The sequence below is a fragment of the Anneissia japonica genome, unplaced genomic scaffold (genome assembly GCF_011630105.1).
Source record: "Anneissia japonica isolate Jap-2015-1 unplaced genomic scaffold, ASM1163010v1 scaffold69_len1423075_cov170, whole genome shotgun sequence".
NCBI lineage: Eukaryota > Metazoa > Echinodermata > Crinoidea > Comatulida > Comatulidae > Anneissia > Anneissia japonica.
In genome coordinates this window covers 704,542-731,259 of record NW_022748202.1, presented here as the reverse complement: position 1 = coordinate 731,259, position 26,718 = coordinate 704,542, and the positions used below count along the sequence as shown (strand labels likewise).

Sequence of the window (26,718 nt, the reverse complement as noted above, 5' to 3'; positions counted from 1 at the left end):
ATCAAAGACACTAGCTTACAAACTCAGACTGTTTCATGAGGGCACGGCCTCAATATTCAGGTGCTCGGCTCTGAATGAAGCTTACTCGGAATAATGCAGTACTGTAGATAAAGATGATAAAAACTGTTTATAAAGAATATACTATGTTAATTAGTACTGGACTCTCTTTTGTTTAATAAATGGATCTGAGATAGGCTATAATTGTTATTTAAGTTTGGTATCTTAGTAGGAAGTTTCTTCTATGTCTGCATGTACTAACTAATTCGTTTCTTTGGTTAAGTGTACTAGCTTCCGGATTGCATTAATGTGATATTTCTCCTGCAGGCATAGGTTGCATCGTTTATTAACATTAGAGTATTGCTTGCATTTAGATAGTATTTGCTATTGTATTTTATGTTTTACACTGTTGTCTTTAAGTTTCCAAACATATTGACTAAGCGTGGTACTATTTTTATATTTAACATTCCGGAATGAACAAGTATGCGCGTCTTTATACCTACTTTTAAAATAAAGAAAAAAATAAAGTATTTTCGGTGAGTCCGACATACGTCTCAACCTTATTGCATCCCTTGTGATAGTAGACTGATGAACTACACCACTGGTTAGACATTTACCACAGAAGGGACATTCGTTACGGCGATTAAATTGCTTGATGTTATCTAAGTGCGTATCCTTCTTGTTGTTATTTAGCACATTTTTGTTGTGAGCGGATAGTATCGATCCAATATTGGGCATACAGCTATAACTGATCTTGATAGTGATGTGGAAAACAGTCATTTACAATTTTAAGAAATTCATGTCCAATTTTTTTGTTTTAACGTTGGCGCTGCAAGACGTGGGGTTGAACCATATAATGTTTCTTTTTCTTTTCTTTTTGACTTTAGATTGCACGTTGTGAGTAGCCGGATTGTATTTCAGCTCATAGTTGAACCCGCTTTCGTTGAGGGCTTCCTGATACGGTTTCTTAGTTTCGTCGAAAGCTGCTTTGTTAGAGGATATATGGGACAGTCTCTTGTTTATGCCTTCTGGGATGTTCTTTATTATAGAATGCGGATGGTTGCTCTTGCAATTGACATAGCGCGGCTTGTTGTTCTCCTTTAAGTAGGGTTTATAGGTTCCATCAGTGAGGTTAAGTATTATATCCGTAGTTGATCACTTTCCTGTTTGCCTCGATTTTTAAGCTGTGTTCTTGCGTAGGTCCTTTTTAATTTGTTCGATTTCACGGGGGGGTTGCGTTGAATGCAGCATTGCATAGTAGATAGGCCTATAGACAGAGACCCATAATATTATTCTAAGTTAATTTACAGTCGTTGATACAATCTATAATTGTATGCTGTTATTCTGATAGGAAGCGATTTGTAAATTATTAAAATAACTCAAAATAAGGAATACAAATACATTTTAAACTTTAATCAAGGAAGTAAATAAATATTATGTCTGTAGCAAAGTCGACTGTATATATGCCTCTGCTTAAAAGTGATATTTTCAACGACAGTGAATAGGTTGTTATTTTTTAAATTAATTCAAAATTATAAAGCTATGTGTAATTATAGAAATTGTAATAGGGTCTAATAGATGATAACGATGATGATAATGATAGAGATAGTAAAAGATAAATGATGATGAGAGTGAGGATGGTGTTGATGATATTGATGTTGATGATGAGGATGATGATGATGGCGATGATGATAATAATGAGAATGATGATGGTGGTGAAAATGATAATAGGTTTAAAAATAATCATATTATTTTTTTCATTTTTATTATTTTTTTCAATTTCAATTTATTTCACTTTATAAATAGAAAAAAAAAACACATCCAATAAGGAGAACTTAAAAACTACAGAGAAGATGCGGAAGAAAAACAATTATCGACTAAAAAACCATCTATCAACCAGATTGATCCAGAACAACAGTACCCGTAATGTAACCCATGACATCAAAAAGGAGATAGAAATCATCTCAAGAGGTCACCATTATAATTTCAGTAATTAATTACAATGTATATTATAAATTGAGTGAGGCCTTAATGTTTGTGCCGATTTGCCGTCCAGACGCGTGCACAGCTCTAAAATAAATACATCGTAGCATCAATCTGTTAAATGTCTTAGGGCCTATTATTACCTCTTATGAGCTCATATTTTTGCCTATCAAATTATAAAAAATCAATTTTACGAATCTACATAATATTGGACGAGGACTTGTCACGTACAAAGCAACATATGTGAGAATTCATTATTTAAATTACATTAGTAAAGTACGGTGAAAGGAGCAGCAGAGTTGGCCTAGGTAAGTGGAACGTACCACTTCAGTGATCGCGGCTGATACAAACACGTATATGTTACGTATACTAAATAACGTAATAAAAATATTATAAACTCCTGACCATGTTAATCACTAAAATAAGTCAATACGACACGAATAAGGAATGTCTACATCCATCAAATTTGAGCAAGTATTTTATAATCCATTTTTTACTATATTCTTTACCAGTAGACCTATCTTACTGCTTTAACATTATAAACAAAACTATTATTGGCTCATGTTCTTCTTTATCTAAAATGTACTCTGACTTTCATTTGCAAAGGTCTTTCTAAGCTATAGTTCGACAGGGTTCACAGAATGATTATTTAAATAATACACCTTATTCACATTCACAGGCGGCGATGGTCGTCTACCAATAACATGTTAGTGTTTTTAAATTTTAGCTGGCAAGTAAATAGTAAGCAGCTTTTTTCTTTAGGGGTGGTGGTGGGGGGGGGGTCATTCATGAGAACAATTTTAAGGCTAACATTATTGTTGGCTTTAAGTCTCTAGAAAGATGAGAGGGTGACAAGAGACAAGAGAGAAAACTGTTCCTAAATTCATTTAAACATGCCTTATTTATACAGGAGATCCCTTCTTTCTGCACCCCCTAAAATAAGTCAATATGTGACGAATAAGGATGTCTACAGACTACATCCATCACAACATTTTATCATGTATTGTATAATACATTTCTTACCATATTCGTTACAAGTAGGGATAGGCCTAGTATCTTACCAGCTTTAACATTATAAACACAATTATTATTGGCCCATTTTCTTAATTTAAAAAGTAATTTGACTTACATTTGCAAAGGTCTTTCAAAAGTATTTAATATTATGCTGTAGAATATTTTGTTGTTGAAATACTTGCAGCATTTGGTCGACTGGGCTTCACAGAATTATTTTCTGGGCGGATCCAGGGTCCGATGGTCGGCGACGTCCGGTCCTTCCACCACCCTTAACATGTTAAGGGGCGGATTTGGAAAAGTCAAATAAAAAAAAAAAGAAAAAGAAAAAGAAAAAAATTGATCACCCACAAAGTCTCAGATGTTATTTTTTGGGCGTCTAGAAAACAAAAAATGGTGGTGTTGATCTCGATCGGCCCCACTTTCCCACCCCCCCCCCACCCACTTTCAGACATCTCTTGATCCGGCCCTGTAGAGTGCTTTTAGCAGGCAAAAAATGTAAATAGGATGCAGCTTTTTTCTTCTTTAGGGGGTGGGGGAGGGTCATTCATGAGAATAATGTTCAGGCTAAAATTATTGTTGGCTTATAGATCGCTCAAACGATGGGAGGGTGACAAGACAAAAGACAATCCCCCAAGTCATTTAAGCCTATTTCATTCATTCTTTCATTAAAACGTATTTCATTCATTCTTTCATTAAAACGTATTTCATTCATTCTTTCATTAAAACGTATTTCATTCATTCTTTCATTAAAACGTATTTCATTCATTCTTTAATTAAAACGTATTTCAATTATTCTTTCATTAACATTCATCCTGCAAATAATATGACCGAATACCTCACATGATTATGACGACGACGACGACGACGACAACGACAACAACAACAATAATAATAATAATAATAATAATAATAATAATAATAATAATAATAATAATAATAATACGGGTTGAATATGTCAGGATAAAGTTCGTTTTATCGGCCTGCTATAGTTCTCTGCTCAACCCGAGAGGAACCATTTCCGCTGTCTGCCACCGCAGGTAAGCCGGGGTAACTTCAGTGAATATTGAATAGAACACACTTTGCTGTATCTCTAAGTGTGTTTATGCCATAGGGCGGATGCAAGATTTGGCAGTAGGGGATGCGTGAGTGTCCACCTCACTGCCCCCACCAGGGGCGGATCCAGAAATGTCCAAAAGGGGGGGGGGGGCGCGGAAGGGGGGCCGAAAGTTGGGCCGATTGAGACAACACTGTCGTAGGGGGTCCGGGGCATGCCCCCGCGAAATATTTGTGTTCTAGACGCCCGAACATAACATTTGAGGCATTCTGGGCTATCATTTTTTTCTTTTTCTCTCTTTTTTCCCCTTTTTTTTACCTCTCAAAAGGGGGGGCCCCCTAAATCCGCCCCTGCCCACCATGGTTGGGGCTGAGGGAATAGAAAAATTTTTGAGAATAGGGACGTCTCAGGCGCGGATCCAGAGTTTTAGCTCGGTTTCCATAGAATCGCTCACCCTATCGGCGACAGTCGTGACAGTTGTAGTTCACAGACGAATCGGGGTGCCTTCCCGATTGCGCAGAGCAGCTGGCAATGCACCCTGATTCGTCTGCGTTGGTAACGCAATCAGAAAAGTTGAACCGGGTTCAACCATCCCGACAAATGTCCGCGACTGTCGCCGATAGGGTGAGCGACTCTATGGAAACCGAGCTTTAACCTGACTGTCGCACATATGGGATCCTGGCTGGGTGGGGTCAGGGGATAGAGAAAGTAATGCTTGCTTGTTCCGTCACTGAAAGAATATTTTAGACGTGGTGTGTGATTCGTATTATGTAAGGACATTCTCAAGGGCGGATTTAGAGGGGGGGGGGGCTAAACAGGCTTACCCCCCCCCCTAAAATTTCATAGCCATTTCTTTTTAACTGCTTTTTGAAGGTCCAAATTAAAATATTGTTTAATGTTTTCTTCACACACATCATATTTATGGGCTAAACATTTTACAGTAGTTGTTTTTCAGTGATAAAATAAAAATGAAATGCGTTTTTTAAACGACCAGCGGACAAAAAACATAAGCTAAGAAAGCTGCTTTTGCCTTGCCTTCATGCTCAAATCTCGAAGCAAAGGCCGTTGTGTAGCGATCTCAACGTTTGTGTAATACAAACTTTTCGTGTCCCGCGGGTTTGTTCTTGTCTAGTCTTTCCCTGATTGCTTGCGGTCAGAGGTATTTGAATGTTTGGAAATAAACTAATAATAAACTAAAATTTTCGTGTCGAGCGAGTCGTTCTTGTCTAGTCTTATCTTGATTGCTTGTGGTCAGAGGCAGGTATTTAAACGTTTGTATGATACACTAAACATTTCGTGTCGAGAGAGTTGTTCCAGTTTAGTTTTTCTTGATTGCTTGTCGTCGGATACTACTACTACATTTAAAACATATTTTAAGGGGAATTCTTTTGTCGTCTGAGGTTCTCCTTAACATTGTCAAATTTTACCTTTAGGGACAGTATTTTTATTATGGAACTGTCAGGAAGAGCTGCGAAGTGCAACGAAAGAGGATCGCACTCTACAGATGTTAATTAACACAATATTTAAGGGATGGCCAAAAACTCCAAAGTCGTGCCCAGGGGCGGATTTAGGGGGGGGGCGGCTCGGCCCCGGCCCCCCCCTTTTGGGAGGTAAAAAAAGAAAAAAAAAAAAAAAAAAAACAGGCCTGTAACTGTCTCTTATACACATCTAGATGTGTATAAGAGACAGCATACATACATCTAATAGCTAAAGCGTTCAGCTACCCCTCTTAACCCCATCTTATCGGACGGAGACACCTCCTCCCAAACCCGTCTCCGCAGCACTTGGAGGAACTTTACACATATACCTATAGGCCCCACCCCCCCCTAACCAAAACTTCTGGATCCACCCCTGATTCTATTTCACTTATGGCGCCCTGTAGTTTTGTATACAAGTTATTTCAAATGGTTTGTTTCTATCTGTAGGAAGTAACAGCAACAATTTATCGCCAACCTAACATTTTCCCTAGTGTATACTTAGACTTCTTAACTAAATATATTTACAATATACTTTTTTTTAAATTAAATAATCTTATTTTTTCATCATCATATTCATTATGAAATATGATACATATTGAACTCAGAGGTGGCGCCAAGATTTGCACTACGGGGGTCCAATGTCCCCGATAGGTGGTGGATGTCCCAGACGAAAACAAATTGGACGTGATCAGCAGTTGCTAAAAATTAAAAAGGTATCCAGAGGCAAGCCTCCTGAATAATAAGACAATTTAGGGGTTTCAAATGATTATTTAATCGATTTCAGAGTCTACTAATATGAAGAAATTTCATATAATATTTTTTTCTCCCAACAAATTGAGGTTTTCTCCATGACAAGGGTGTGGATGGTTCTCCCTGACGGGGGTCCTCGTCGTCCCTGCCTTCCCGCGTGCACCACCCCTGCATAAATTGTATGTACAATCCATCTACTCAATGCTGGCCTTCCTCAGATGCAGAGACAGCAGACCTTTAGTAAGAATAAGCAAAAAATATAAAGTAAATATACTGTATAGAATAAGTGAAAATTATAATTAGTTGGAAAATAATACCTTAAAACGGTTGTATTAATTATTTTTTTTAGATTCTACAAAGGATTTTAACTGTACCCTACCAATTATTTTTTCTGTCCAATATTGTATGATTCTAGAAAATGAAATTATTACAAAAATATAATACTATCTTGTGTATACATGCTTTATATCTCAAGTTATGCTTAAATTATTGTAGTATATATGTGATCTTCACAAGTTGAATCAAGTGGAGCTGCAGCTCTGCTATTATCATTGATCAAATCATCTTTCCTTTGTGATTCCATAGCTTGTTCTACAGCAGCTCCATGAACACCACTGGCTTGCAGAGGAATTTCATATCCTGTGTCACTTGGTAAATTTGGTGTTGTTAGTCTAGCTTCGTTATTATAATTGATCAAATCATCTTTCCTTCGTGATCCCATAGCTCGTTCTAGAGCAGCTCCACCAACACCACTGGCTTGCAGAGGAATTTAATACCCTGTATCACTTAGTACATTTGATGTTGTTGGTATAACTCCAACATCATCATTAACTGAATGATCATTCCTTTGTGATGGCATAGATCGTTTTGCGGCACCACTGGTTGGCAGAGAAATGTTTTCATACCTTGTGTTATCTGGTGTGTTCGTTGCTGTTGGAATTGCACTACACACTGAACTAGCCACCACTGACATTTCTCTAGGTGGGTTGGGAGCACTACTGGTTTGAATGTTGTTCATATTTGTAGTATGTTCCGTTTTCTTATGGTTTTTATAATACCACCTAATTAAGAAAAAAAAAAATGTCATCATTGTTATCAAGTAACACTTAAGCAAAAAAAACCATAGCTATTTAAACAGGCCTGTAATTTCATAAAAGCAAACAACAATGTCAATATAGAGAGTGTAATAGCAAAACCAACATTCTGAATATCAAAAATATAATATAGGCCTAACTAAAAAAAAAAAAAATAAATAAAATAAAATTCTTAAAAGAAATGTAGCTAGATATGAATAGAAACACTACCTGCAGATGAAGACAAATAATGTACACATCACCACGCAGACAAAGACTATGTATACTAGTATCAGGTAGGTTGATGCATAATGCTATAAGAATACAGAATATAATTATTTATTTTCTTATTATATAAAAAAATACATAAAAACCAACATTACCCAAAAATACTCTTATTGTCATATAGTTCATAATTATAATAGAAAACATTAAAAAGGAGAAAAGAGAGAGTTGCTGCTGAGGCGTACTTCACCGAATCATTAAATAGAATTTCGACATATACCTATGATTGTTAAGTTGAAGAGTACAAGGTGCTGTTGTATCCTGAACAATCCATCGCAGTGACTTATGAAAAATGATTTCCAATCATCAACAAATCATGTTGCTGAATATCTGTTGTGATTGTGATAAAATCATTTATTGTTTATTTAAAATAATGTGTAAATTAATTTATAAATTACATGAGGTTGTGCAGACAGATACCCCTCCTCACCAAAAAAATTACTCATGTCCCCCTCCCCATCTCCCCGAAAAAAGACAAAAAAAAAAAACAATCCAAAAAACAAAAACAATAAACCAAATATAAGTTCCTTTTAAATTTAGTTGTAAAAAATGAAATTTTCGTTGAAGGCCAGTGATTGATACGATTATAATAACTTACGTTCCTATCTCAGCACTGTTTTTTTTTTAAGTTTTATCTATTCATTTATATAGTGTAACTGTAACGATATTTTAAAAATTGCTAGCTGTGTGGATTCTGTGTGTATCTATTAGCTTACCTTCCTCACAACGTTCACCTTCATATCCACTTAAACAAGTACAGGAGTATCCATTGGTTCCATCCACACAGAAACTCGTATACACGCAAGGATTGCTCGCACACTCATCAACGTCTGTTTTCAAGCAAAGAAGTAATAAACTAAATATATTTGAGTAAAAAATATTTATAGAAAAATCATAAACAGTATCAATTGCAGATGAAATATAAAACATAATAAGCCAATATAATCAAAGAATAATTGGTTCTATTTAAAAACCAGACCTGATTGGGAAATGGTTCCTATTACCACTTACATTTCAATTTTGTTTAAAAGTTTTTATGATTAGAGGACCGGAGGCAGGGTCAATAAAAGTCATCTGCGCATGCAAGAATGTTTTCCTCATCGCGTAGATTGTAGGACGCAATTTGGCCAAATCTATATATACAGGTAATGTAGGATGCTTGGAAGAACAGTCATGCATGAGTGATTCCGTTTCAGCGTCAAATTGGCGCGCAAATCGAAACCTCCCTACTAATAAGTTATATATTTGAAGATACCACTTGAGCACAATAGCTACCTACACATACTTATCTTATGCATTCTAACAAAAGATAATGTAATGTATGTATTTTCAAATAGCGCTGTATATCAAAGTGTTAAGCGCTCGAGGTACGTACTAGCTTGTTCAGTAATTTGTTTCTTCCCAATAAATTGGAACCTGCTATTTCTCATCTGTCCACAACAGGGGCTGTAAGGACCAGTACACAGGGGTTTATGGAAATGGGAATATGTACTTTGAATAGAGTGGTTGGCGCATTGCTTATGGCTAGGGCTCCCAACTTTGAGATCAGGGGTTCGAAACTCTCGTTGTGCAAGTCGCTTGTGTCCTTGGGCATGGCACTTTATCTAAACTCTACCTGGAGCAAAGAAGGCTGCATTTTGTGCTGGTTTGCCGTAGTATGTTATTCAGTAACAGAGGTAATAACAATCAGCGCCTTTCATCATTCAATTTGGAATTGGTGCGGTTATAAATGTTTGGCATTATTATTTAAATTAATATTAACACGATATCAAACCTTTTATAATATCGAAAACAAGACTATGATAACACAATAAGAAATTGACTACAAGTATAAAAAAAAAAAACTCAAATAAATAAATATGGTAACACTTTTAACTAAACAAAAAGTAAATTTATGATTACTGTACAATTAAGCCCTTCTCCTGGATATTGTTACGACATTCCCACAAAATTACAGCACAAATGTATGTAAACATTGCGTTTGTGGGATCCTGGCCCTATAATGACCGGTCAGTCTGTAAGTTTACCTTCATCGCATCGTGCGCCACTATATCCTGGTTGGCAGGTGCAAAAGGATCCATTAATCGCATCGGTACAGACGCCACCATTTTGGCACGGGAAGCTGAAGCATTCGTTATAGCCTGTAACGTAAGAAAACAATTCATTATTGTTTTCCTATTTTTATCAAACAGCAAATCTCTCACTCATTAGTTATACATTAACATCTAAGTTATGTTTTAAACACAATGAAAATGATTATACTGTATAAAAATGTGATTATGGCCTATTACCTATGACCTTTATATTAAAGGAACATAAGTTGTTGGTGTTTCCTGAACCATCCGTCGCATTGACTGATACAAGGTGATTTCCAATGTCCAACAAATCCTGTTGCTGAATATCTGTTTTGATACTTGGAGGTACACCTGAGTTATTAAAATTAGCCTACCTTGCTCGCATAAAGTGCCCGACCATCCCTGTACACACGTGCAGTCAAAACGATTTGTTCCGTCAACACATGCACCGCCATTCTGACATGGATTGCTGGCACACTCGTTTGTATCTGAAATAAGGGGCAAAATAACGATAAATCTGCAAAACATTGATTATTGTGTAACATTGCTTTCTTAGGATATGCTTATATTTTTTTTAATAAGCACGGTTAGGCTATCTTATGCCAGGCATTACACTTCCTTTTCCTTTTGTGTTCTCAGTTTATTTTTTGCAATTTTTTTATTTTCTAATCTGACTTAGGAGTCTGTATACTGTCAGCGCCTTGAGACGATTCGTATAGTCTTTGGTTGGTAAAGCTTTTAAAAGAAATTTATAAGGCCTGTATTTACATTTTACTGACGAATTCACTTCATATTTATGAATTTTAGGGTATAATCAGCCTATACATTCTATCACATTAAAAAATTGTTATGATGCGTGAAACGTAAAAAGTGGATTCATGCGTGAGACTCATGCATTATGCATGTGAGCTGGTAGCCTGTGTAATGTTCATTATAACTTGCATAAATTATTACAAATTCATTATCATTCACGTTATTCTTACCAATTTCACAGTTAGCACCAGTCCAACTTGCAGTACAGTCGCATTCGTACCTGTTAACGTTGTCGATACAAACAGCTAAATTCTGACATGGGTTACTCAAACACTCATTGATGTCTGTAAATAAAAATGTATCATTTAAGAATAAAATCTACGCTATCATTATTGTTATATTGTTTGTAAATATTAGTTTTAAAGTATTAGACAATTATTTAATAAAATTATCCAGTTAACTATTCATGAAATAGACATAGTATGTAATAAAATTATGTTTAAAATGTTATCTACAATGTCTGTCAGTAAATACATATTAATTCAATCATCCGATTCTTACTTCTATTCAACAAGCAAAAGTTCATACAATGGTGAAAACTCAATACTTTAAGCCGGCTTTACACTAAAAGAATTTATTTGCGTAAATTAAAAGCATAGGTTCATGCGTAGGCGCATTCACATTTCTATTGGTGTTTTTCACTTCAGTGAGCTGTGATTGGTCGAGCATTTTTTTTACTTTGCAGAGGGTAAAAATGCGCGACCAATCAGAGCTCAGGAAGCAAACCGACCCTTTTGATTCGCGTGAATAAATTCGCCTAGTGTATGACCGGCTTCAGAACATGGTGATCAAAAACATAAATTGCTTCCTACTATTTTCACAGTTGATTCCGTTATAACCTGGCACGCAGGTACAATCATAGCGATTAACTCCATTGGCGCACTGCGCGCCATTTTGACATGGGGTACTGGAGCACTCATCGTAATCTGTAAGACGAAAAAATTATAAAACAAACAATGTTTATCATGAAGTTGCTTCAATATCATCTCTATTTTCATCATTGTTATAAGCATATGGTGGCAGTATCAATTAAAATTTCCAGCCAAATATCTTGAGTTTGAGAACGAATTCAGTCACACACACACCTCTGAGTTAATAAAATACATTTCAAATGATAGATAGTTATTTGATCTGGATATTAGACCTCTTTATTAAGGCCTAAGACAAATTTCTGTAGTGTTTTTGTCTATTTCCGTACGTCCGTATTTAAGTAAAATTTCAGTAGCAACTACGGAAATTCCGTAGTACTTGCGAAGTCTGGGCCTGCAATCAAGATGATTCCCTCCCAAGTCTGTAAAGTGGTACAATTTAGTGTTTGTATGCATCTTGTTTAATAAAGACAAAAAAAGTACCAAGAAAACCCTAGTTAGTACTCCTAGGCCTTGTTTCTGTTACATTTAAGTCAAATTTTCACACAATTTTCCTAATTAATACAAAGTTTATGAGACTGAAAATAATTCTCTTGAAAAATGTTCCCTGAAAATAAAAAAAAAACCGCATTTCTGTATACCTATAAAAGAAATTTATTCTGGGAGGGATTAGTGAGTTCTGTAAGATTTTATACTCATCCCCCTATCCATCTATCTATATTTGTCATTATCAAAAATTTCCAGGAGTGGTGCCAGCTTTTACTCGATTGGCAGCACATCAGTATCGACAGATGGGCCAGAGTCCACACCTACCTCAGCACCCCCTAATCTTTCATTCCTCCACTGGTACTACCCCTGCAACTGTGGACATACAAGACCGTGAGATATCCGGAGCTAAGTATTTACGTTTTGGAAAAAATATAGTATTTTTGTGTGAATACTTTTTAAGCAAACTTACCAACATTACATACATCCCCAGTCCAGCCACCCACGCAAGAGCATGTGTACTGGTTAATGTTGTCGGTACATGCACCGTTATTTTGACATGGCTGGCTTTGACATTCGTCAATATCTGCGAATAAAGGTTACCATATAAAACAAATTAAAGAATGACATCATATGACGAATGACAATTTTATAAAATATATGTAGGCCTATATATTGAACTTGCCTTGAATTAGTACCGTAAATTATTAACATAAAAACATTTTGTTTGAATCAGTATTTATCAATGAGTTTTTGAGCTGTTTAATTTCAGTGACATTTTCCTAATATAATTAATTGTACATAATTGTTTTTATTATTGTTGATAAATTTAATTTAATAAATAAATGTTTTTGTTTTGGTTTCTGGTTTAAACTTGTAAATTTAATCTTGTTCTTGTTTTTGAGAATTTGTTGTTACTCTTCAATTTTGTTTACGAAATTGAAAATAAAGCACATTTAAATTTAAATTCGAAGATATTTTCAGTGTTTTTATATAAAAAACAATAATAAAAAAACAAACAAAAATAAAAAATAAATGTCTTTTTAAACACATTTATTATTCTAAGTATCTAAATTGAACTTACTTGTCTCACAAAGCGTTCCGGTGTATCCCGCAAGACAAGAACAAGTAAACATGTTCTGCAGATTGTTACAGGTTGCACCATTTAAACACGGACTGCTACTGCACTCATTAATATCTGAAATAGAATAATTTAACATTAGCATGTAAACATTTAATTGCAAAGCTATTAATATGCAGCAGCTCAGTCAGCTAAACTGGCGGTAGCTGAACCGCCATGATCTCTTGCCTCTTGGTCCCTGGTTCAATTCCAATCGCTGCTCTCCTTGTATTTAAACTAGAGGGCTGAAATGCAAGTTACGATAGCGCACCTTCTTTCAGATGGGACGATTTAGCTGTTGGTCCCGTAGGCATTAGGCTCATGTGCACGTTAAAGAAAACAGTACACTCTGGAAATAATTCTCAAAACTTTCGAGGGTTATCCTTGGTAAATCACACCGAAGAAATCCAATTCAATGTGATAGTCCATTATCACTACAGTACGACTTACCTATGTTGCAGTTTATTCCGGTCCAGCCAGGAGTACAGGTGCAGCTATACATAGCAAGGCCATCCACACAGCCAGCTCCATTTTGACAAGGACTTGACGAACATTCATTTATATCTGGAAAAAAGTGCAAGAAAATAGCCATATCTCTATGAATTTTTTTTGGGGGGGGGGGGGAGAAATTACCAATTAATGGCTATAGATTTTTTTTCTATTTTACTTCTTTCGGCAGTACAAACATTAGACTAACCATTCAAAATGAAAGAGGAGGAAACAAAAGTGATTAAAAACTACTTTTGTCAAAGGGCGTGCCTCTCTAACTTCACACAAAATACAAACACATTGATAACTTAAACCTAAAATTGGACCTAATTTTTTACTTGCCAATCAATGTTTCCCTAATATTGAAAGTTGACCATTTGACTGAGTAATATGTTCAAATTGGATTTGAATAAAAAGTCACCCCTTGATATTAATGGTCAATATATTAATTGTATTGAAAATAATTAATAATTTAATCAACTTTTTTTATAATCCAATATGATTTTGTATCTATTTTTAATGTTATTGTATGTATTAGTTTAATTAAATAATAATTCAATAATTGTCTGTCTTGTAATTATATATACTATTTATGTATCGTTTTAAACAGACAATTTCCCACACATCTCTTTTTTGTTCGATGTGACGTTGATTGGTTGAAGGTGGGATGTAGAAGTGCTTGGCACCTGTTAATTTCTTTATTTTTGCTGCTTTTTCTATATTGCTATTTTGTAACTTCAGCTACTTTGTATGTTCAGTGATGAAGCTTAATTTTTTTTTAAAGTGTGGACATATAAGGATTAAATATTTTGTGCATAATACATACTTGTTCCACAATTGTCGCCTTCATAGCCAGGGGCACACTGACAAGAATAAGAAAATTCAGCATCATTACAGATGGCGCCATTCAAGCAGGGAGCATCCAAGCAATCATCTAGATCTAAGAAAGAGAAAAGGGATTTTTTTCTTCTTCACAAAATTATTTCTTTTTAGTATTTCTATGTCAGTAATACAGACATTACAGTGATCAGAAAAAGTAAACATAATGAAATATCCCTAAAAATTAATAGACATTACAATACAATACCTGTCTCTTATACACATCTAGATGTGTATAAGAGACAGCCCCAGTCCAGCCACCCACGCAAGAGCATGTGTACTGGTTAATGCTGTCGGTACATGCACCGTTATTTTGACATGGCTGGCTTTGACATTCGTCAATATCTGCGAATAAAGGTTACCATATAAAACAAATTAACGAATGACATCATATGACGAATGACAATTTTATAAAATATATGTAGGCCTATATATTGAACCTGCCTTGGATTAGTACCGTAAATTATTAACATAAAAACATTTTGTTTGAATCCGTATTTATCAATGAATTTTTGAGCTGTTTAATTTCAGTGACATTTTCCTAATATAATTAATTGTACATAATTGTTTTTATTATTGTTGATAAATTTAATTTAATAAATAAATGTTTTTGTTTTGGTTTCTGGTTTAAACTTGTAAATTTAATCTTGTTCTTGTTTCCTTAGTGACTGTCTCTTATACACATCTAGATGTGTATAAGAGACAGCTCTTTCAGATGGGACGATAAAGCTGTTGGTTCCGTGGGCATTATGGCCCATGTACATGTTACGCACAAACTACACAGACACACACACACACCCACACAGTATACTACGGAAATAATTCTCAGAACTTTCGAGGGTTATCCTTGGTGAATCACACCGAAGAAATTCAATCCAACGTAATAATAGTCCATCATCAATACAGTACGACTTACCTATGTTGCAGTTTATTCCGGTCCAGCCAGGAGTACAAGTGCAGCTATACATACCAAAGCCATCCACGCAGCCAGCCCCATTTTGACAAGGACTTGACGAACATTCATTTATATCTGGAAATAAGTGCAAGAAAATAGCCATATCTCTATGAATTTTTCAGGAAAAATTACAAAATTCCTGGCAATAGATTTTTTTTTTTTTTTTTTTTCTATTTTATGCCTTTTCGGCAGTACAAACATTAGCTTAACCATCCAAAATGAAAGAGGAGAACTCTGGAGGGATAAAAGTGGTTACAAAAACTACTATTGTCAAAGAGCGTCCTCTCTAACTTCACACACAATACAAACATGTAAACCTAAAATTGGACCTAACAAGTATTTTACTTAAGCCAATCAATGTTTCTCTATTGAAAGTTGACCATTTGACTGAGTAAAACATGTTCAAATTGGATTTAAATAAAAAGTCACACCTTGATATTGATGGTCAACATGTTAAATGTAGTGAAAATAAAGAAATAATTTGTTTTTTTTAATTAACGTTTTTATAATCCAATATGATTTTATATCTATTTTTAAAGTTATTGTATGTATGTGTTTAATTAAATAAATAATAATTCAATAACTGTCTGTCTTGTCATATAAAGATACATATTATATAATGTTAAATGTATTTATCTTTTTTTAAATACTATTTTTGTAGTATGTTGTATCGTTTTAACAGGCAATTTCCAACACTTGGCAGGTAATTGACAGGTACTTGGTACCTGTCAATTTCTTTATTTTTACTGCTTTTTCTATATTGCTATTTTGTAACTTATGCTTGTTGTATGTTCAGTGATGAAGCTTAATTTTTCACAAAAAGTGTGGACATATAAGGATTAAATATTTTGTAAATAAAACATACTTGTTTCACAATTGTCGCCTTCATAGCCAGGGGCACACTGACAGGAATAAGAAAATTCAGCATCAGTACAGATGGCGCCATTCAAGCAGGGAGCACTTAAACAATCATCAAGATCTAAGATAAAGAATACGGATTTTTTTTTCTTCACAAAATTATTTCATTTTTGCATAATACAGACATTACAGGCATAAAAAGTAAACATAATAAAATAGCCTGAATAATTAATAGACATTACAATATAATACAAAACAATTATTCGAGAGAAAATTTTTAAAATTCATAAAAAAAACTGAAAAATATAAATAAATAAATTAACCCATTGAGATTCTACTGTAATAAAATATTGCAAAAAAAAGATATTGCATAAATGAAATGCGATTTCATTTACTATATAATACAATTAATAATTTTACATTGGCATTTCTAATGAATATTTTATATTATAAATAGACATATCAAAACAACAGCTGTTTTCAGAACTACAGTGTCTTTTTAGTGTACCTCAATTACAGGTTTTTACAATAACAATATATAATTATGAAGTTCTTTATTAATACAGGAGAATATTTTGTATAACGCCTGTTAGAAAAAAAATTACTGGCGCTTACATATAAATAATTAAATTAATTAAAGGTTTTTAAGGAGGGTCTTGAATACATAAGTATCTGAAGTTGATCTAGTGGAAGAAAGTTCCATAATTTTGGAGCAGCAAAATAAATAGAATATTCGCCAGTACAAACATGCAGCATTCTAGGAACAGGTAACATTAACTGAGTTTGACTGTCTTGTGGAAAGTAAAGATAACAGTTGTGAGATTGATAAAGACAGATGGTATGAAGCGTGTCCATATATGAGTTAGTAGATTTTGAAATTTAGACATTTATTGGATTACCTGCTCAAAGCAAAGAAATATGAATAAAGATTAAAAAAAAACCAAAAACAAATCAATATGTTTATAGCTGTTTTGACATAACAAAACTATTTTAATACTGCGCGAGTGTACAAAAGACAAAAATGAACAGATTGAGCACGTAGACTGGGTTCCAGTCCCTAATCTTTGTCTTTAAATCTATTTTGACACCAATGGCGTTCCATATTACCTATTTGCTTGGCGTTAAAAGTTTCTCGATATATACCGTCGCTGGTGGCGCTCTCCAAAATTAACTAATACTAGGAAAACTTATAATTAGAGACTTGTGGCAAGTCTAATTGAGCACGCTGCATGGCGCAATATTTGGATGATTTCATTATCCAAAAAGGGTATGAAAATGCACTTCATTAAATGATCAATTATTAGTGAAAATTGTTAAAAATAAATTCCCAATCGATTCATAACACTGTAAAAATAAATCCAAAATCAAGAATATTCATTTCTTGAATTTTAACAAGTCTTTGATACAGCAGGTACCACATTTTCATTAGTTAACAAAATGGAACACGCCCAGATCTCTGGGCTTGCTGTGAGTTTTTTTTTTATTTTTAAAAGCCTTTAAAAGAATGCAAAAATATAACGGAAGAAAATTTTATCCAATGAGATTATTTTTAATATATAACTGATTGCAAGAAAACTGCCTTTCTGTTGCCGCTTCAAACTAAGCAAATGGATTGGTATAGGCAAAGTTATGACGTTGTAAATAAATGACTCCTCACAAACCGGCTCAAATCCCGCTGAAAAGCAAGCTAATATTGCTTATATTCTTCTAATTCAACCCAAAAATGATGGAGCTAAATATTTGAAAGCAAATTCCCAACTAAGTGGTTTGGTTTTTTTTTTTTTTTTTTTTTGGTCTCTCTCTAAATGATGGATAGGAAATGGCTGTTTGACATATTGCAATTTAACGTATTTCCCTCAGAAGAGAGATGGTTGCATGTTGTGTACATTTGTGTCAACGTTTAATATGATCAAGTGCTTTAAAATTTCCGTTAATTTCATACAAAAGTATGATATATCAATCTAAAATCAAATGTATTTCCAGACGATTTCATCATTATAGCTATTAAATATTAAAACAGTCATTCAATTCAATTCATTTTTTTTTTATTGCTACAAGTGCCAACTTGGGCTAATAAAATCTGCAGAAAGATAGCACAATCAATAAAATTGGTGCTTGGTGTTTACTTAAAATAAATTAATATATTCTATAATCATACATACCTGCTCGATAGCTCAATGTCCAACCACTACGTGGATTATTAAAATCTGCAGAAAATAAAATCCATGCAGAGTCGTCCGTAATAGTGTACGTGAATGGTAACGTAAATGGCGCTTCACTTGGTATGGACGTATTACCCGAGTACTGTGCAATGGCAACATTGAAGTCTGCTGTACCACCAGCTCCGTATTCGTAAAAGTCTCTGTCTTTTTCGGTGTTAAACTGTTCTATCGTAAATACGATCTTTTGGGCTTTAGAGACCCGGATAAGATAGATGCAAGCGCTCCGGTCTGCGTAATCAGCCGGGTAGTTTGGTGATGAAATTTGGCCTGTTGCTGCATAGTGATTTGTGCCACAATTTTGTCCTTTAAAAATGGAATGAATAAAACCTTAAATTTTAGAGCGACTACAAGTGATTTTGAAACTCTAATGCAGAGCGCACCATGTGATGTTTGTAAGGTCTAGACTCGCAAAATAGACTACATATTTAATAAAAACGTTGATGCAAATTCGCAGAAGTGTAAAGCTCTAATTCTGCATATATAGCACCAAGAAATAGCTTGCTAACTAAATTGCTGTGGTCGTACTTCTTTCCATTCCATTGAAACAATACAGCAGTATATTTTTTCTATTAGTAGTGCATATTCATAAGAATTGTGCTATCAAAAATAATTGAAATATTTTATAATCTTTATATTAAAACACATTCTGTTTTTAGGAAAGGATAATAAATCAATGGTTAACCTGATGTGATGTCACAATTTGTTCCCATCCATCCATATTGACAGTAACAGATGTATGCTTCTGCCGCTTCAACACAATTTGCGCCATTTTGACATGGAAAACTAAAGCACTCTGCAAGAAAAGTAAATGAATTAAGTTAAAACAGATTTGTTATTTCAATCTATACTACTTGTCTCCCAATGTGTTTTTTTTTCAATATAGATACCAATTATTGTTTTCAAATTTTTCTTTATTGCATGTAGAATACATATAATACACTTAAACACTCACACACAAAAATATTACAGCATTATTTTTTCCCTTCTTATCAGTTTATATTTTTTTTTGTCATGAGTTTTCTTTTATTTCGTACTTTTTTTCTTTTTTTCAAGCTTGGCCTCCTCAGTCGAGCAATTCCTTGCGCCGCCCCTACATAATTACCGAAGCAAGAACACTTTTGTCGAATGTACGTTTGATTATCTGCCAGATTCCTCTTTTTCACGTTTCATTAATAATCATAATATTTATTACAGCTTCTGGTTTATTTCGGGGATTTACCTATACGTCACAAACACACATAAAGACCTACAAACACTCCTCCTACACATCGGTACATTATATTATTAACGTATCTGTCCGTGGGTGACTTTTGGTTTATCAAAAACAGACAGACCATACAAAGGGTCCTAAGTCTTTCGGAACTCGTGGGCGTCTCCCGGAAATCGGCACTCCATCAGCAGGAATCTCCTAGAAATTAATCCATCTCCGCAAATTCCTAATTCTGCATGTTTTTACTGCCTTATTATCAATCTTCTCACAGAAGTCAGTGCTTATGTGTATCTTTGTGTAGTTCACAAAACTTAAATGTGTTAAGAAAGCCCATTAAGCAGATCAGTGGTGGATTCAAGGAAGGGGAAAGCATGCCCAGACACTTAAATTTCAAAATTATGACAAAATGGCGTACAAAAGAAACTTATATTCACATTTAAGTCGAGAGGTGCTAGAATAAAAAATGTCTACCCCTGCTCCAACTCAAGGGGCTTACGACGAACCGCCTAAAAACTGGAGATGGTCAGCATTTAAAAACAAATTGATATTCGTAGATATATTTAGAATGTTCTATAGTGTATCGGAGATCATACAAGCCAAGGGGTCCAATTTCCACTGAAAGGAACCTCCCACCAGTTAAGTCACGCTATATGGGCCTGGTGCTGGAGTATTATCTAATTGTTGCAAGTTGAATGTATGCCATACGTATTTGTTTTTGTATTGAATCCATCAAGTGACGTATGTAAATTTTCTGAGAACATTAACTATATTCTGATTCCGAATGAAGAGCTACGACAACTTACCTCCCACAGCTTCAGTCTGCAATATCAGGACATGATTGATAACCAGGACTATAAAAAGTTTCATTTTAGCTTCCAATCTCAAAATTCTGACAAGACATGAAAGACCGAAATAACATTCTCTTACTGTATAAACAGTTCATTACAAAATCACTTTGCACCCAAGTGTTATTTAATCCACTAATTTCACTCAAGTCCTTAATTCGTTCATAACGTACAGTTTTTGAACAGTCCATTAAATAATGCTTGTATTTTATAACGAGGCAAATTGCACCACGACCTCAACTTAAACTCAATTTATTGAGAAAGGAAAAGAGAAGATAAATGTTTGTGCTTGTCAATTGACAACAGTTATTATACGTCTATTATTTATTAAATCCATTATCAAATCACAATATTTTTCTTAGATCTACACAACACAGTTAAAATGGTATCGCCCTATGCATTTGGCCCTTTCGTAAACCCGCCGTTCAAACCATGAGCTCTCACTATCTCTTAATATCGAACATACATTTAGTATATTTATTGAATAACACTTTTGTAGCAGTAGCACACGAAAAACAAAAGAATGTCATCATAATCAGCGAAAACTTATATATATATATGTATATATATATATATATTGATCCATATATATATGTATTTATATGTACATATAAAATTATAGTGAAATATATTCAATCAATCACAGATTGTAGCGCCTATTCACGGCAGAATGTCAATGGTGAGTGGCGCTACGACAATGGTATTACTCAATGTGCACATTAACTCCTAAGGTTATAACTCCGTGGGTTAATTAACAATATTATAATAATATAAATGCAAGATTACTAAAACAATTATATAAATTAATTTATATTGAAACGTTTACTTACACGACTCTAAGTTGTGTAACTAAACGTTTCATTATAATGTGTGGATCATAACAAAGAAAATAACATTGAATATATTACATTATTGGATCTAGATGATTTTTCTCTGTCAATATAAGATGAATCGGAACCGGATTTATTCTGTTGTACAAGCGAATTTGGTAGAGTTTAGAAACAAAAATCTGCTAGACCAATCACATTTATTTTTGGATAAATTTTACAAAGACAAAGAAATCATTAGAATGTAGTTTTCCAGACCCACTGATTTTGCCTTGCATAACAGCAAAAAGCCATATTCCACAGAGTTGAGATGTGTATAAGAGACAGGAATGAGGATTTGAAAATAAATTAGATGGTTACATTGCATACTATTTGTTTCTTGCTTTGTTCAAAATGTTTTGGTTTTTGAAGATGATTTCAACATTAAAAAGCATAGCCAACATGAAGTCATATTATAGTAACTCGATGCCTATCAAATGAGTAATAAAAATTCGCCATAATTCATCAAATATCCGTGGACCCCCACCGGGAGCCCTAGGCGGCTCCCTGGCCCCCAGCCAAGTGAGACTCGATTCGCTCCACTAGCCCCCGTCGGGGCCTTTAGCCCCACCGTCGGGCAGGTCCTGGCGCCACCACTGATAATAGGCCTAGTTATTTACTACATGTTCTGGCATTATTATTAACTAAGTGCTGTGAGAAAATCTGAGGTAGAGGAGTGGCATTTTAGGTATTTATGTGTCCAAAACAGATGACATATTTCATCACTACTATATTTGGCCGGAGATTAACACCCTCCCTCACCCCCTCCCCCGCTGGCACCACCGCATTTAGCCCTCCTTTTCTAAACCCGCTGTGCCAACCCTGGCCCGCCGTGCACCAAATTTATGTATAGTTTCTATGCATGCGCTAGAATTTTGTTCGAGATTGTGAAAAGAAACTCAATCTACGTTCTATTTCCTCCATGGACAGAAGTGTACTGATCACACACAAATTATCAAGTCTTAATGAGTGTAGTGAATCTTTTTCGTCAGTGTGACCAACAACTTTCTATACAATGCAAATCCCAAATAATATTAAAATATTTTGAAACCACAATTTACTACTTATGGAAACTAAATTAAACTGTCTTATAACTTTGACTTGCACAAGTTTCATGAGAGAGAATCGAAAAATATAACATTAGGTGTCCATAATTTAGGTAGGCTGCTTTTAGTTGTAACAGCAGGGAGCGGTTAGAAGATCTATGACCACCAAAGTTGCTATTTGCTGCCATATAGTTACTTCTATTAGTATTTGTGGGCCTGTAGTATAGTAATTTTTTTATTAATTCTTTTAAAACTTTCATTTCCTGCTTGCACTCTGTTAAAATGTTATATTCTTTTAGAAAAGAGGATATATTTTAATGATGATGATGATGATGATGATGATGACGAAGATGATGAAGATGATGATGATGATGATGATGATGAAGATGATGATGATGATGATGATGATGATAATAATGATGATGGTGATAATAATGAGAGAATAATGTTAATGCCAACAATGACTCTAAGCGCTTCATATTATTTCCCCTGGTCAAATCACATAATATGGGACACATCATCAGCAAACTAGGAAGTAAAAATACTTCCGTATTATCACTAAAACAATACAAGAACAGTATTTTGTGTATACATAAATTATATCTCATGTTAAGTATGCGTCACTGATTCAATGTAATGTATAAGCCCTCTCCAATAGGTGATTTAAGTGAAGACGCAGATTCATCAATACCGCTGGTTGGCAGACAGAATTCATACTCTGCTTTATGCGTACATGTTGGCTCAGCATACTCATTAATCAATGTATCTTTCCTGCGTGATTCTATGGAATGTACAACAGCAACTCCATAAGATTCAGTGCAACAGCTTGGCAGAGGGATTTCATATCCTCTACCTTCTAGTGTAGTCGTTGTTGCTGGCGATGTACCACATACTGAATTAACTACCCCAGACATTTCTCCGGGAGGGTTTGGAGCATTGCTAATATTTCCACTGGTTTGCATGTTGGTTATATCATCAGTCATAACCGTATTTGTAGAATTTTCAGTTTTCATTCGGTGTTTATAATAATACCTAAATTGTTTAGGAAAAAACATGTCATTAGTGATACAAAGCTATACATTTCAAACACGACCTGTATTCAAAGGATAATTTTACCGATTATTAAAGAACATAAATAGAAGAAGAATGAGCTCATCGCGTAGTTTGCATTAACTTTGATGGAACGTACATCCTCTCTAGAATGGAGGAAAATTATTTGATGGAGTGGAGAAACTAATGAAAACAAACAAACAATCCAACAAACCAGAACCAATCAAAGATATAGCGCCGCCACTCGGATAGAAGAGCTCTCATGGACGGCCTCAGGAAGCGTTACACTGTATCTCGAATTGCTCTATTTTTTGCTTTTTATTATCTTTGCCATTATGTAATTTGAGAACTGAATAAACATACTCAGTTACAAAATATCCTACTTATAAAATTACATAATATTATATACCTAATCATGCTAAATCAATTTTCAAATATAAAATCGGTAAACTTGTCCTTTTAAATAGGACCATCATTTCATACAATATAAGGAATGTAGCAGTAAGACCGATACTCTTAACAATATCATCAAAAGTAAATGAATTCAAAATATACCTGCAGTTGAAGACAGATATTGGACACATCACCCCTACTAAGATACAGAATATGTACACCACAATCAAGTAGTTATGTTGAGTTGATGTACAACCTTCAAAGAATACAAATTAATATTTTTTGTTTATTATTAAAACAAATTGTACACAAAAACAAATATCAAACACAAAAGAGTTAATCAAAAGGATAGCTAAGGATACCTGAAAAAATGCATGTATGCAATCATTTTTTACTTTATGTTAACACAAACTTCACGCTAGAGTCTTACAAGGTGACAAGCTTGCACCTTTCCTCTTTTTGTCATTACCCTTGATTACGTATTGAAAACGTTTCCTGATAAGCATTTCGACCTTGGCTTTACCTTATCAGGGAGAAAAAACTGATTAACAGCACATCCATTCCTAGAAGCCTTTTATAAAGTTGCCTAAAATTGTGTTGATTATGATATTCTTTATTTAAAAATTGATAGCAACCCATGTATGTTAGAAGGCAATAAAAAAATGCAGTTATCATTTATTATTATTTATAAACCTGTCGGAGGTACCAGCCTCTGATTGGGGGAGATCTCGCGCTACCACTGCAACCTATACGATCGTGATAGATATAAAACATCTCGCACATACTGTAGCACTGCTCACACTAAACAGTCGTTAATCCCTAAAATTTTACAGATAAGTAAGGCATACCTAAACTGTACTTTCGGCGATCGAGATTTCATTTTTTCCCGACAACCTTGCTGGAAATTCCCCGACAGGGGAGTCCAAGCGGGGGTTCAGAGGTCCCGGCGGGGTCCGTTTCCCATCTGAACCCCTCCCCCCGTTAGCATTGGTATGGCAGATACGTAACTTAAGCTGTTTAGCAAATCTCTTGCTAATACCGAAAATAACTTTATTTCCTTAATAACCTTATTTCTCTTATACAATCTACGACGTTTGCTGGCTGCTTCTTCTTTTTTTTTTTTTAAATATAATCAAGTAAAACCATTATCAGGAACATATTTGTAGTATGTAAATGATCGTCAGCAGAATCAAATAGTTGCAGTAAAATTAATTTGCCTACCCAGAGGCGACGAAACTATAGAGGGGGTGCTGTGTTATGGATGTATGACCGGAAGTGGTTTGCAGTTGGTTGTTATCATGCGCCAGTGATATTTAAGTACAGCAACATGAAACTATTTATGTAATGCATAAATAAAGCACGGGGTTTGTCGGGTAGTGAAATGATTATGGTACATTTTAAGTGCTCCAGTTACTCGGTGATTAATTAGCGAAGATATAGAGACAATTAGTTCCCCTAGTCTGGGGGATATATACATATATACAAATATACATATACATACACATATATATATATATATATATATATATCATATACGGTATATGAGGTATATATAATTATATGTAAATATATGTACAGTAATAGGACTATATATATATAATATATATTGTTAATAGGAAATTGAATCGTCAAAGAAAAAAAAATGGGGGCACCGCTCAAAGATTACAATCATTAATAAGCTTCACCAAATAGGGTAGACTAGCCACGGGTCTCTAATTTCTTGATTTTTCGTAGTATTAGTGGTATTAGCACATTTCGGAAAGCGCCACCAGCGTCAGTTTGTCGAGAAACTTTTTTGATGCGATCGATTTTTCCAGCTTTTTAACTGATTGAGGCAGAGTTAGGGACTCGAACCCAGTCTACAAATAGGACTGCTAGAGTGGCGCACCATATTACAAACAATGTTACGAAGCTTTTCAGCAGATCAAGTAAATTTTTGTGGACATCATTACCTCTAACAGGCAATAATGAAAACAATTTAGAAGTAGGGATCAAAATAGTCTTAGCAATTGCAAAGGAAATGCAAAGTCTCGACGCCTGGGACTTATTTTATCAAGGTGCAACGTAACAAGAGCATCAGCATATCTGCCCAAGATGACCCTACAAGCGCGTTTATGAATGCACTCGATAGAATTAATGTGGTTAATAATGATCAGCCCTTCATACCGGCACCACATGTTCCTACACTGGCCTAACTGAACCTGTATACACCGACACCAGGTCGCGCGGAAAAACACCATGCCGTTTAAGTGTACGCAGGGTATGGAGCCTGCCCTTACCTTTCTAAACCATATAGTCGACATGTTTGTCCCATTAAAGGTTAGACTGAATAGAAACTTTAAGCAATTTAAAAAAATCACATGGCAATAGCCTGATCATAAAAAGTAATACAATAGGGAAGGGGAGGATTTTTAGAAAAACAAACATCCATAATAAAAAATTTTGAAGGATTAAGTCTCATACTTTGTTCAGACCATGAAAGACGACTTGCAGCACAATTAGGAAGGCCAGAGTTTTGGTGAATCTTGCGAAATTCCACAAAACAAACTTGGGAGAGGGAGGTCCCCGACGGGGGGACGGTCCCCCAACGAGGTGTCAGATTTCCCCGACAAAAGGAAAGTGGGCGTGGTCGAGCTTCGACTAAAAGGTTCCGAAAGAGGTTCTGAGAGCGAAGCCCCGAAAATGTTGACAATTTAGGGGTTTCCATGTGGCTATGCTACCGCCGGTTTAGCTCATTGGATCACTGAGGAACACAACCTGCTCTACCACGGCAAGGTATCAGCCACAGAGCAGCCTACCGAACTGTACTTACCATACCACGAGCAGTCTATGCAAGAATACGGTAAAGGAAAAATGCATTCGTCATTGGTGAATATGCCGCATTTTTTGCAATCGCTACCTTTGTATC

The 26,718-nt window shown here is 34.9% G+C and overlaps 2 protein-coding genes across 3 annotated transcripts in view; both read right to left on the bottom strand.

The window, feature by feature from the left end:
- Positions 1–5,743: 5,743 nt before the first annotated feature.
- Positions 5,744–21,492, bottom strand: LOC117120780 (fibropellin-1-like). 2 transcript variants are annotated; one of them, XM_033265868.1, is made up of 15 exons: positions 20,414–21,492; positions 19,083–19,193; positions 18,341–18,703; positions 16,186–16,299; positions 13,448–13,561; positions 12,962–13,075; positions 12,350–12,463; positions 11,335–11,448; positions 10,693–10,806; positions 10,084–10,197; positions 9,662–9,775; positions 8,351–8,464; positions 7,581–7,665; positions 7,182–7,337; positions 5,744–6,511 (listed from the first exon to the last, which is right to left on the bottom strand). In XM_033265868.1, exons 1-15 carry the CDS (start codon positions 20,475–20,477, stop codon positions 6,475–6,477), a joined length of 1,842 nt encoding a protein of 613 aa, XP_033121759.1. In that variant the 5' UTR covers positions 20,478–21,492; the 3' UTR covers positions 5,744–6,474. The 2 variants fall into 2 exon arrangements, with proteins under 2 accessions (XP_033121759.1, XP_033121758.1); XM_033265867.1 differs by lacking the exon at positions 16,186–16,299 and adding an exon at positions 14,313–14,426.
- A 242-nt stretch (positions 21,493–21,734) lies between these two features.
- The window catches only part of LOC117120774, an 8,344-nt gene continuing 3,360 nt past the window's right edge, over positions 21,735–26,718 (bottom strand). The window contains exons 3-4 of the mRNA XM_033265856.1: positions 23,973–24,066; positions 21,735–23,399 (exon numbers count right to left, since the gene is read on the bottom strand). Of these exons, the coding sequence (XP_033121747.1) occupies positions 22,988–23,399; positions 23,973–24,066 (506 nt within the window). The 3' untranslated portion in view covers positions 21,735–22,987. The remainder of the gene's footprint in view (positions 23,400–23,972; positions 24,067–26,718) is intronic.

What these genes read in the sequence shown, in the direction of transcription:
- LOC117120780 (XM_033265868.1), bottom strand. Translation starts at nt 20,477, where the DNA reads ATGAAACTTTTTATAGTCCTGGTTATCAATCATGTCCTGATATTGCAG. An exon ending in CGGAATAAACTGCAACATAG is followed by an intron (nt 13,076 to 13,447) that starts GTAAGTCGTACT and finishes ATTCTATTTCAG; the next exon opens with ATATTAATGAGTGCAGTAGC. An exon ending in AACACACCAGATAACACAAG is followed by an intron (nt 6,512 to 7,181) that starts GTATGAAAACAT and finishes TTCTTACTAAAG; the next exon opens with GTCTGCTGTCTCTGCATCTG.